General features: G+C 41.3%; 1 protein-coding gene across 1 annotated transcript in view; it reads left to right on the forward strand.

Annotated features, from left to right (window-relative positions):
* Window positions 1-4123, forward strand: part of pgm1 (phosphoglucomutase 1) — an 8400-nt gene extending 4277 nt beyond the window's left edge. Inside the window, 6 exon segments of the mRNA XM_020602813.1 lie at window positions 3-108; window positions 199-314; window positions 407-542; window positions 1486-1669; window positions 1978-2112; window positions 3378-4123. Coding sequence (XP_020458469.1) covers window positions 3-108; window positions 199-314; window positions 407-542; window positions 1486-1669; window positions 1978-2112; window positions 3378-3467 — 767 coding nt within the window. The 3' untranslated portion in view covers window positions 3468-4123.
* The last annotated feature ends 7704 nt before the right edge of the window (window positions 4124-11827 follow it).

An 11827-nucleotide genomic window follows, 5' to 3' on the forward strand; every position in this document is an offset into this window, starting at 1 on the left:
AGCCTGGTGGGCTGTCATTGCTGCCAACGTTACCAGCATCCCTTACTTCCAGAAGACTGGAGTCAAAGGACTGGCTCGCAGTATGCCCACCAGTGGAGCCCTGGACAAGTAATCTAAAATTCTTGAGTAAATAGAAAAACAACGCATCAGTTACAGATCATTCTTATGTGGTTTATTGTGTGTGTTGCTTTGTTTCAGTGTGGCGAAAGCTCTGAAGATGCCGTTATACGAGTCTCCAACTGGCTGGAAGTTCTTTGGGAATCTTATGGATGCTGGCAAACTCTCACTGTGTGGAGAGGAGAGCTTTGGCACTGGTGAATATGTAATCAGAAACATTAAGAGAAAGCGGTGCCCCTGACTTACTTGCTCACTCATCCCCTGTCCTCTCCCTCTGCTAACCAACCAGGCTCAGATCATATCCGTGAGAAGGATGGCCTCTGGGCAGTGCTTGCATGGTTGTCAATCTTAGCCACCAGGAAACAAAGTGTGGAAGAGATCATGAAGGACCACTGGCAGAAGTTTGGCAGGAACTTCTTCACCAGGTCAGCACTGAGATGTAGAACAGTCTGTGGAATGTGAGCTTGAACCTGAAAAAGAGTAGCTTTGAGGTTGAGTTTGCCAGTGAGTGTTTTAGTGATGGTTTGACTTGGTTTGGTTGAAGCAGTTTTAAGAGTGCCTGCTGGGGTTATGCTGGGATGTTGGTTGCTCAAATGATACTCTGGCCTCACCTAGTGGCAAATATGAGAACTCCAGTATACTAAGCCCAGAGATAGTCCATTTATATACACCCGGTTTGCCAGTGTGTGATGCTGTTGGATTTTATTGCGTAGAGGATGCAGAGGATAGAGTTAGGTGGAAACAGATGATTCGCTGTGGCGACCCCTAACGGGAACAGCCAAAAGAAGAAGAAGATACTGACATGTTTGTATCACCATGCCCTCTCCATTTATATCAATGGAGGTGGATTAAATAACAGGATAATTCTGTACAGTCCAACAGCAGCAGCACAAACTGTAACTTCCAAAATCAAAAGTTTAGTCAACACCTTTCTAAAATTGTTTCACGCTCACAAACGTTATCACGCTCAGGAAGGAGGACTTATTGCAGCGCTGTTGAATTAAACAGCATTTGCTTTAGATAGGTGAACTCAAAGTGCAAAAACTGAACGTTATCACGCTCAGGAAGGAGGATTTATTGCAGCGCTGTTGAATTAAACAGCATTTGCTTTAGATAGGTGAACTCAAAGTGGCAAAAGATGATAGCTGTTTTCTAGAGGTTTTTCAGTATTCACCAGCCGACTAATTCAAGAAGTTTTTAGTTGTGCAAGGACATTTTACTTTGAGAGAGACTCACTGACATCACCCCTATACCTTCAAATTGTAAATAAAGCTGAAGTGACTATGTTAAGACAAGAATTTGATAATTGTCTGGTTCCAGTTAACAGATTAGATTTTTCCATCACCCTGATTCAACCTTTCATCACAGGTATGACTATGAGGAGGTCGACTCCGACGCTGCCAACAAGATGATCAAGGATCTGGAAACAGTAATGTTTGACGCATCCTTCATAGGAAAGAAGTTCTCATCCGGTGATAAGACTTACAAGGTGACTGTCGCTGACAACTTTGCTTACACAGACCCTGTGGACGAAAGTGTGTCCAAAAACCAGGTGAGGCTACAAGACAGAGTTCATTAAAATTTTATACTGTGGTCGTTCAGGTTTCCATCCATCAGATGTAGTCCATTACTTAATCAACAGGTTGTGCTCTAAGTAAAGGGTCATTGTAATTGTACTGACTGATTTTAAAAATGGACTGAGCAGACAAAGTCATATCCCTATAAAAGATTATAGCCAATGAATAGTGACATTGTTTCAGTGGCATTGTGCACCTCATACAGTTCACCTTCATGTTTTCCTGTTCTTGTACATTTTTCATTTATCGCTGTCCATCCCCTGCTCTCCTCTCACTCTCTCAGGGCCTCAGGATCATCTTCTCTGATTGTTCTAGGATTATTTTCCGTCTCAGCGGTACAGGCAGTGCAGGAGCAACCATCAGGCTCTACATAGACAGCTACGAGAAGGACCCCCAGAAAATTGATCAGGACCCACAGGTCAGGAAAAGAAGCAGTTATTCCACCTAGATCTGGCGAGAATCCTATAAAAAAAAAATCAAAGAAAATATAGGGATATTAATAGTTTCCCAGCCTGCCACCTGCCTGTGTAACAGCTTTCTTTTACAGAAGTGGTCAAAGGTCAGCTCAGTATGTTGTTACCACTGTCAGGATCTAACTGAGCTATAAGGCCCCCAAACCCTTCAGGCTGGCTGGGATGACGTGCAGTCTGCAGGACAGCCAGCTAGCATGGGGTGGAGCCCTCTGAAAACAAGTTCCAGATTTGTATTCGACATGAGAGGTGAAGGAGATGTTTGGCCAAGTCTTAAGGTATTGCAGCTCATCAGAGCCAGTATGAAAAGAGAGAAGCTTAGCTCAAGGGAAAAATAAAGAATGTGAGTTGCAGCTACACGCTTCATAAAATCGGTTTGACTGGTGTCGACAGGAAGGTGATGTAGAACAAGAAAGTGAGACGAGACCAAAAAAGGTAAATAAAACTTGTACAGAAGCCCTTTATCCACTTCGATGCTTACACAGCATGAATGAACAGATAAAGCGAAATGTTGCTTCAGAATCTTGACAGATAAATGGCCAGTAGGTTAATGGTTCAACTGGCTGACTTTGGGTTGCTGTGATTTACACACACAGAGAGTTACATTCTGGTAAGAGTGGGTTTAGTGAAGAAGAGGAAGCACTTTGCAACAAAAATGTGACATTTAAACATTGGTTTTCTGAGTTGTTGAGGTTTGGATCATTTCTAGCTCACGCTCTGGTCTGTTCAGTATGATCATTACACACTGATTGACTTGGTGCTGCATGTCTGCCAAACAGAAAGGTTGAGAATCACTACTAGAAAATTATTCAGTTATGGCAGATCTCTGGTTGGACCAGGACAGTTTGTTTCTTCTCATTGGTTAGAAACTCAGATTAGGTTTCATCCCAGTGAAAATGTAAAAAGCTGGAGTGTTTTTTTTACATTAAGTGTATTAAAATGGCTCCACAGGCTGCTCAGCAGGCTGAGGGGGATGGTAGTAGTTTGTGCTGCAAATAATAATTACAATTATATCGATCTAATGGCTGATTATTTTTCTAATATCCTTTTTTATTTTTAAATTGTCAGAATAGTAAAAAGGATCATACTCAACATTAAATGGTTCGTTGATGGTACCTGCATGCGGCACATGGCAACAAACATGCATATTTTGGACGATGTGTGAGTAGCTAAACAGGAAGTCAGATGTTCTCTGTGTCATCTCATTGTCTAGGTGATGCTGGCTCCTCTGGTTGACATCGCCCTGAAGGTCTCTCACCTTCATGAGAAGACTGGGCGCACCGGCCCCACTGTGATCACATGATTTCTCTTCCACACTGCCTCACCCCGAGCAACAGGATACCCCTGCTCTCCTGGGGTGAAGCTGCCCTTTAATGCTGTCTTGGCTTTAGTTCCTGACCCTCTTAAAAACGGAGCTGGATGAAAAACTTAAACTCAGCATCCAGGTTCAGTATCAGAAAATACATGAGGTGCTTGTCTTACACTGAACATTATCCACTGCTGTCTTCTAGTGTTAGACTAATATGCTGGTTTTTAGTGCTGTAGGTTTTTTTTATCACTGGAGTAAATCTGTCTGAGGGGTCAGATCATTTATTTTCACAATTTTCAAGTAACCTGCTTGATATATGACTTTATCATGTGTTCAGGCAAATTCATAAAAGAAAGACAAATGTCACTGCAGCAATTTAAGAAAAACTAAATTTAAAGACTCAAAAGTGGACTGAAAGGCCCCTAAACCACCTCATGTAATTTCTGTTTAGCTGTGTTACTTCCATGCTGCCCATAAATCAGCTATTTGGGGCAACCTCACCCCCCTCCCGCCAATTTTCCCTTACTGACCTTCCTTTCCCTCTTTTCTCCCAAATCCCCAAAACAACTTCTCAGTCTGAAACATGAACTTCAACTTAAGCCTAGAGAACTATCACACCCACTATTAATAAAAGAACCTTACATAAAAGAGAGAGTTGTGGTGTTTTAAATACATTTTTGGGTCTTTTTTTTATATTTCTGGCTGCACAGTATTTGGAGATGTCTGTCATAGGCACACAAACACAATATTTCTGGCTGTGGATCAGGAGTACAGCGGGTCAACCTCTAATTGCAGGGTTGGCTGTTCGATTCCTAGGCTCCCCAGTCCACATGTAGATGTGTCGTCGTGCGAGACGCTTAACCCCAAGTTGCTCCCAGTGACCAGGTCAGCACCCTACATGACAGCGGTGTGTGAGTATGTGTGTGAATGGGTGAATTTGTAAAGCGGTTTGTCCAGCAAGGTAAAAAAACACTATACATATAAGTGCCATCCATTTACCAAGTACTGTATTTGTAGACAGGTGACAAATTTAAGGAAAACCCCAACATAGAGTGTCTCGGTAAGGTGTAGAGCCACCAAAACAGCTTTAATACACCTCGGTGGTGACCCTCCAAATCTCTGGATTCTACTTGGAGGGAATCATACTTCCAAAAGACATTCCCTCATTTGGTGTTTTGATGATGGCGGTGGAGATGCTGTCTAACATGTTGGTCCAAAACCTCCTATAGGTGTTCAACCTGGCTGAGAGCTGTGGACTGACCCTTGTCAGCATATGATAGCATATGATTCATATTATTTTCATCCTCACCAAACTGTTAGTGACCCCTCATGTCCTATGGATGAGGATACTGTCGTCCTGGAAGAGACCACTCATCTGTTCATGTTTTCCCTTTAATTTAGCATTGTCTGTACAGTATATACTGGGCCTTTCCTTCAAGAAGCAGCTGGTACTTGACCAAGTGTTGGGGCCAGCTGTAATTGCCTCAGCAGCCCTGGAAAACCCAACATTCACAAGAGAGACTGAAACAAGAGTATGTGGGGCGGTATGAAGGACAGCTCTTTTTCAGCCAGGAAATTATTCTAGATAAACACAAAGATCCTGTCCGGCATTGAGTGAGCTCAGTTGTGGGACAAGCTTCCAGGAGAATAATGTGCTGTGAAAAATGTCTCTCCAAAGACACGACTTGAAGCAAGCAGAAAGGTATAAACTGATGAATTCTCTCACTCCCTCACAGGCTTTCTTGTGTAATGAGATAGGCACTGTAACCCTGAGTAATGATTGGAGTCATAAAGTGTCAAGAGGTCTGAGGATCCCGCAGGCTTTGTTTAAAGACGAACTGACAAGAGCTAAAACAGATTTAGATTTAGATTTTTTTTTTTTTTGGAAAGGCTTTGAAAAGCAGTTTATGAAGCAGCAAATAAGTGAATGATGTTTTGAAACAGCCTTGACTATTTGATACTCTACATGAATTGGATTGGTGTCAGGTTTTCCCCTACACTACTCTCATATCTGGACAAATTGGCTACAGTTTAGTTAATAGGAGTAAGGGCGGAAAATCAGTTGCGCACACTTGTTTCTTTGTGTGCAAGAAAGGGAAAATTGGCCTCAATCTGGGTGTTACAATTTCAGCCAATTTCATGTCATGTATGTCAGTCAGTCATTCTGCCCAATAAAAGTTCCTGCTGGAACTAATTGCCCAGTCGATTTTCTTGCAGGTATCTTAATAAGTTTGATGTATGACGACATTATGTTACAGCTATTAGTGCTATTCTACATTTCCTGTGATTTTACTGATACAAGCTTGGAGACGCACACTTCAAATGGGGTTGCTGACTAAGTTAGATTTGAATAAATGTTTCCAGCCCTTTGTCTGTGTTTACATTGAAATTTTGGATCGGGCTTGCAGGGCCTTTTTCCAGCCTTTAAAGTCACAGTTGCTGGTATTTAGGATGTACAACTTCCCTAAACAGTTCCTCTTTATTCCCTTAGGAGTCACATTAAACGGGTGGAAACTTTTTCATGCTGCATTGTTCAGACCCTGTTAGGCTGACATAGCGCAATGCATAATGTGTTCCTCTTATTCAGCTCGTAATGGCTTACAGACTGTATTTGGATTGGCTGTCATTACATCAGGTAATCACAATAAGGCTTACATTAAGCCGGCCTGGTCCACAGCTATTAGATGTCCAAATGGCTTTCTCTGGAGCTGGCACGGAGCCGTGCGTTGTTAGAGCGGCTTGTTCTTTGCTCCCATGCAAGAAGAGGGCAGCGTGGCAGACAAAGACATTATTCTCACAGTCCCCCTGTAAGGACTAAAGAAAGCAGAAGCTGTAGCACCACACAACCGGGATTTACTCCTTCAGTTCTCGTGATTCTGTTTGTTCACATATGCAAAAGCGATACATTAGTAGAGTTAGGAAAAGGAAAGCTTCTGTTTTATTCCACTTTGTCTCTTCCACAATGAATAATTCATTTCCCATGTGATGTCATTACTTGAGAACCTTAATGATCATCTTATTTTAGATTATTTTATGTTCATGATGTTGCCTGTGAGCCTAGTGTACTATGGTGGCAGGATCACAGTATCGTTCTACGGGAAGTTATAACGGCCATCATGGCTGAAATAACCTTCTTGTGCACCCTAGGGCAAAAATGTGCTGCTGGCTCTTTGGTGACTTGTTCCTTCCACTCTCTCTGCCTTATGTATGGTGTTAGTTCACTACAATATTGCATGCCTACAGGTTTGCTGAGTGGTAATCTAATGAAATAAATTTATGTTGGTATACTGTATGTGCCATCCTCTGAAATAATGAAGATCTTTAGGACTGCCCAGGCTTGACCCACCTGAAAGCCCTATCAACTGGATATTGTGCTTTATAAACTCAAAGATAAAACGTTTCTAGTGAATTTATTTTAAATAATGTACTAGAAATGATGAAGATTTTTCTTCTGTCTAGTCCACACAATCACAAACACTAAGGTTAAAGAGTGGATCAGAATGGCCAGTGTATTGGAAAATAGTTCCAGATATTCATGAGTCATGACTTATTAAACACTGCAAAAGTTCACTTTACTAATTAATCAACACCATTTATGTATGATTTGTCTACATTTTTGAAAAGTAACGCCTGTGCGGCAGCACTTTAATGTGTTTTATCCTCTTCTTCCCAATTTATTTATCCCCACTCCATATGTGCTACATTAAAATAAAAACAAAATAAGGAAAATGTAGTCCACATAAAACCAGTAACAACATTCTGCTGCCTGAGGAGAATGCAAGAGAGCAAAGCTGCCTTGTCACCAGTATATAAATTAAATTTTCTTCAAAAGGTTTCTGAAAGGGCTTTGACAGTTTTAGGGAACTGGATGCTTTAGCAGTTTGTTCTGGCATACAGTATCTGTAACACATGGGTGGTGGAGTGCAGAGTTCCCTTTCTTTTAAGCCAGGGAGACTCCAGTATTGGCCTGGCAAAGTTCCCTCCAGTTCTGCATTTATTGTATATTGGTACCGACTTCAATATGTTACAAAAGACACCGCATGGGAATGGAGTAATAATGCAACAGTCATTTGAAAGGTGAGCCCATGCAAACTCACAGAGATGATGATTGGACATGAGTGCGTGGGGACATGCAGAGGATGCAGTGAGGCCAGTAATGTCTGTCAGTCATTTGATGATGTCTAAACTGGGATGGAAACTGTCTTGAGTTGTCCACTGATTGATGTCATCTGGGGTGGAAACTGTCTTTAGTTGTCCACTGATCAATGTCTCTGAAAAGTTCTAGCACATCTTCAGGCACCATAGCTGTCAGCCAGACCCTGCAGGTGAAGGAGGACATGCAGGGTCCTGGCAGGGTATGCAGGTAGAGGCTGGGGCTGCAGCTGTTGGCCAGACCCTATCAGTGGAGGTGGAGCATGCAGGGTGCTGGCAGAGGCTATAAGTGTAGGCTGGCACCATAGCTGTCCGCCACACCCCGCCGGGGGGGGAGGTCCACTGATCGATGTCACCTGGGATGGAAACTGTCTTGAGTTGTCCACTTATCGATGTCACCTGGGATGGAAACTGTCTTGAGTTGTCCACTTATCGATGTCACCTGGGATGGAAACTGTCTTGAGTTGCCCACTGATCGATGTCATCTGGGATGGAAACTGTCTTTAGTTGTCCACTGATCAATGTCTCTGAAAAGTTCTAGCACATCTTCAGGGGGATGCAAATGAAATCAGAATGAAACACGAGATGTTTTGGAAGGAAATAGAGATAAAGTTTTAGATAAACAAACAAAAAAAAACAATACTGAGATGATGTGAAATGATGTTTGAAAGCCCATCATCACCCTCATCCTTTCACTTACTGAGACAACATTGTCAGCTTTTTAACAAAGAGCCTTGCTGTTTGTGAGCAGAAAGCCCGAGGGATCTGCTCTTCATAGACACCTTCAGAACATTAATCCACTCCACTATTAAAGTTAGATAGCTATCACCATTCATAGTTGCAATTTTAGTAATATTCTGCTTTAGGCAAAATTTAATTGATATACAGTATCACAAAATAGGCTAATGTTTGGACTAATCTTGCTACTCTTTCAGCCCAGTGGTGATTGTAATCAGTCACGTTCAATCACTCACTGTATTTATTTTGCTTACATTTGCTATTTGTGTCATATCACTGAAGCACAGAAGCTCTTTGTTGTGTTAATTCAAATGTTATAAATGTTTCTTTCTGCAGTAAAAGGAAGCTTATATCCCTCAGAAGTGGGCACTTGAAGTACTCACTGTTGCAGACTGCAGCTAAACACATTTCAATGTCTGACTCAGTGCACTTACCATTAAACTAAATCAAGAGGAATTACATTCTTAAAAATTCCACATTTTCAAATTCAGGAATTGTAACATTCAGGCTATTAAAGTAACACTGGATGCTCAATCATCATTAGAAAACAGGCTTTAGTTTTGTTAGGTTATTTCTTAGTTAGATAGATATGGATTAGAGATCTGTTGTCTAGAAATGTTTAGTGTAGACAGGGTGACTAGTTTAGGCTGTAACTATTCAGCCTGCAGGGACTGCAGGCACGCCAAGGTTACAGGAAAAGAGCTTTTAGGGTCAACTGTAATGCTAGTCTTAATATTTGTCTTAATGTGTAAGGTTATGTCAAATTGTTTAGATACACACCACGAAAACAACAGTCACGCACCTTGACTTTGCCTCATGTTTTGGCTAAACAAGAGGAATTACATTCTTAAAAATTCCACATTTTCAAATTCAGGAATTGTAACATTCAGGCTATTAAAGTAACACTGGATGCTCAATCATCATTAGAAAACAGTCTTTAGTTTCTATTTTAATGTTGAGTTGCTTGACCTAACAGCAGCCCTGGTTTTGAATGGAGTGTTTGGCAGTTATTGCAGCTGACTGTCCCTCAACCCTTATAATCGCCATATTTGTTTTTCCCTCAACCACTCACATAACAGTGGACTGGAAACACTGTGAAGGTGTGTTGACATAAAATATTTAGTATTACTAGAATTCAACACTTAGGACCATTGAGGAATATTTGACGAATTTCAGCTTTTACCCATTGCATATTTGGTCATACCCTTATGCTATCTCAAGGTTCACAGAAGGCTTGAGCCATGTTATCTCCAGACTATGGTTAGCAGTATCTCTCCAGAGATGATTCTGTGTGTGTGCAGAAGGAAGGAAGATGTTCATTAAAAGCCCTTGGGAGGTAGCCACGGACCACATCTCAGAAGTCTGGCCCCGATGTGGTCATCAGAGATGATGCCCTGACCCTGACAACCTCCTGCACCAGGTCAGTAATCCACACTAAAGCCTTACTCTTGCATGCTATTTATGTACTCTAACATTTAAATTACAATGTATTTCAGAGGATATGTTCCCTCTAGTGTGCAGGGGTAGGTCACAATATAGGAGAACCAGAGATACTAAATTGCAACCATTCTTTTCCCTCCCCAAAAAATGTCAGTATTAGTCTTTCAGAGTGTTCTGTGTGTGCAGACACACATGGAAAAGGTATGTGTCAAAAGGCAGAAGTTAGTAGAGTCAAATGAAACAAGATGCAGTGTCATAGTGGAAAGTGTGAGGTAAGTTAATAACTCAGTATGGTTCTGGAATTAATCATGTAAAGATGTGGTTGTTGTATTCAACATGTCTGCGAACAAAATCGTTCAAAGCACAACAAGTCTTATTTGCTTCTCTTTACACTTCCTCTCGCCTCCATTCATCTGCGCCTGTGACACATGGATGGAAATCAGATGTGAGAAAGCAAATTCATCCATTTATTATAACAAGATCTACTTGCTTCATGATGTGACCATCTAATCAGCACCAAAGGATCACTATGGGAAATCACAGGGATATCTTCATTCACTCCTGGCAGTATTGTAATCAAAGTGTGTGGTTAAAGAGACGCCCATTTCCACAACTAGACTGGGCCAAACTGTTGTATGAAGTGTTAGGTATTTTTAGTCAGATACTGTAGATATTGGTTAGGTACTTGTTGTATTAGAAATGTTTTTAGTGTAGACAGGATGTCTAGCTCAGGCTGTTAAATGCTTACTCATTTTCATGAGTTACTCCAGGTTGTTTATGGTCAAGGATAACTAGATAGAGAGTTGAACACTGTATGACGTGTTTAATCATAATCATAATATCTTCTTATGCCTAATGTCAGGAGATGTCACTGAATGTCCTGTCAGAATGTTTTTAGATACACACCACTTAATCAACACACACACACACACACATTGATTTTCTTCATACTTTGACTATTGCTATGGCCAGCTGCACAGCTGGCACCAGAGACGTCATGGTTTGACGTCCCTGTGTAGAATAGGGTTAGCCCAAAACAGATATAATGTACAAGCCTGTTGGGTTCGGGGTCTTTCATCTTCCAGCTGCCTGCATGCATGTTGGGGGTGCAAGATACCTGAGTGTGTAATGTTAATTTTTACCTGTGTTCATTGAATAAATCAGCACTGTATTGAAGTTACTCGGACTGCCTCGTCTCAGAATTAGCGTGGTACAAGAACTGGAAAGACTTCAGAAGCATTACAGTGGTGCATGACACTGTTTCAGTACTATTCAACAGACTAGGCACTGATCTAAGTGGCAAAATACAGTAATAATTTTCTGACAGTGTAGTTTTACTACAGTGTACTGCAGAAGGTGAGTCATTTTTGATGTGTTGCATGTTGCAAGGTTGACTTTTAATTATGAAGAAAAAAACTGAAGTTCATTTGCCTGTGGAGATTCTCAGTCATCCAGGTTATGATATTTCCTAAAGTGCTTCAAATGCCATTGGACCTGCTTGAGGATTCTGAAGATGTTTCATCTCATCAGTTGTTACAGTTTGACTTCCATGCTTCTTTGAATTCTTTCCAAGCTGAACAACCATCACTAAACAAGAAGTGCTCTACTACACCACTTATCAGCACAATGCAGTCCTGACATCCCTCCCCAGGCAGTTTAATTAACACTCATTCACACCTTGACTCTTGATCCTGAGGACATTGTGATGACTGGGTGGGGCATGAAACATGTCACCTTAATGGCCTTCAGGTGTTAAGGACTCCATAGAGGTCAGTCAGTCAGTTACAATGGAAGCCCCTCAGATGAGGGGTGTAATGTCTTTAGGAACTTCAAGCAAGTTCAAACTAATAGCACTTTTAGAAACGAGTTAATTCTTGTTCTCAAGGTTTTGATGATTGTATGTCATGGCCTTCTTCGGCAGGTGGGGATTTAAATTTCAATAAGGACTTCTCAGTATTGGCTCAAATGTTGACACTGAAAGTTCATGCTTTACCAGTACAGTAGCAGTAGTAAATCAATCACGC

Source organism: Monopterus albus, unplaced genomic scaffold (genome assembly GCF_001952655.1).
Source record: "Monopterus albus unplaced genomic scaffold, M_albus_1.0 scaffold58.1, whole genome shotgun sequence".
NCBI lineage: Eukaryota > Metazoa > Chordata > Actinopteri > Synbranchiformes > Synbranchidae > Monopterus > Monopterus albus.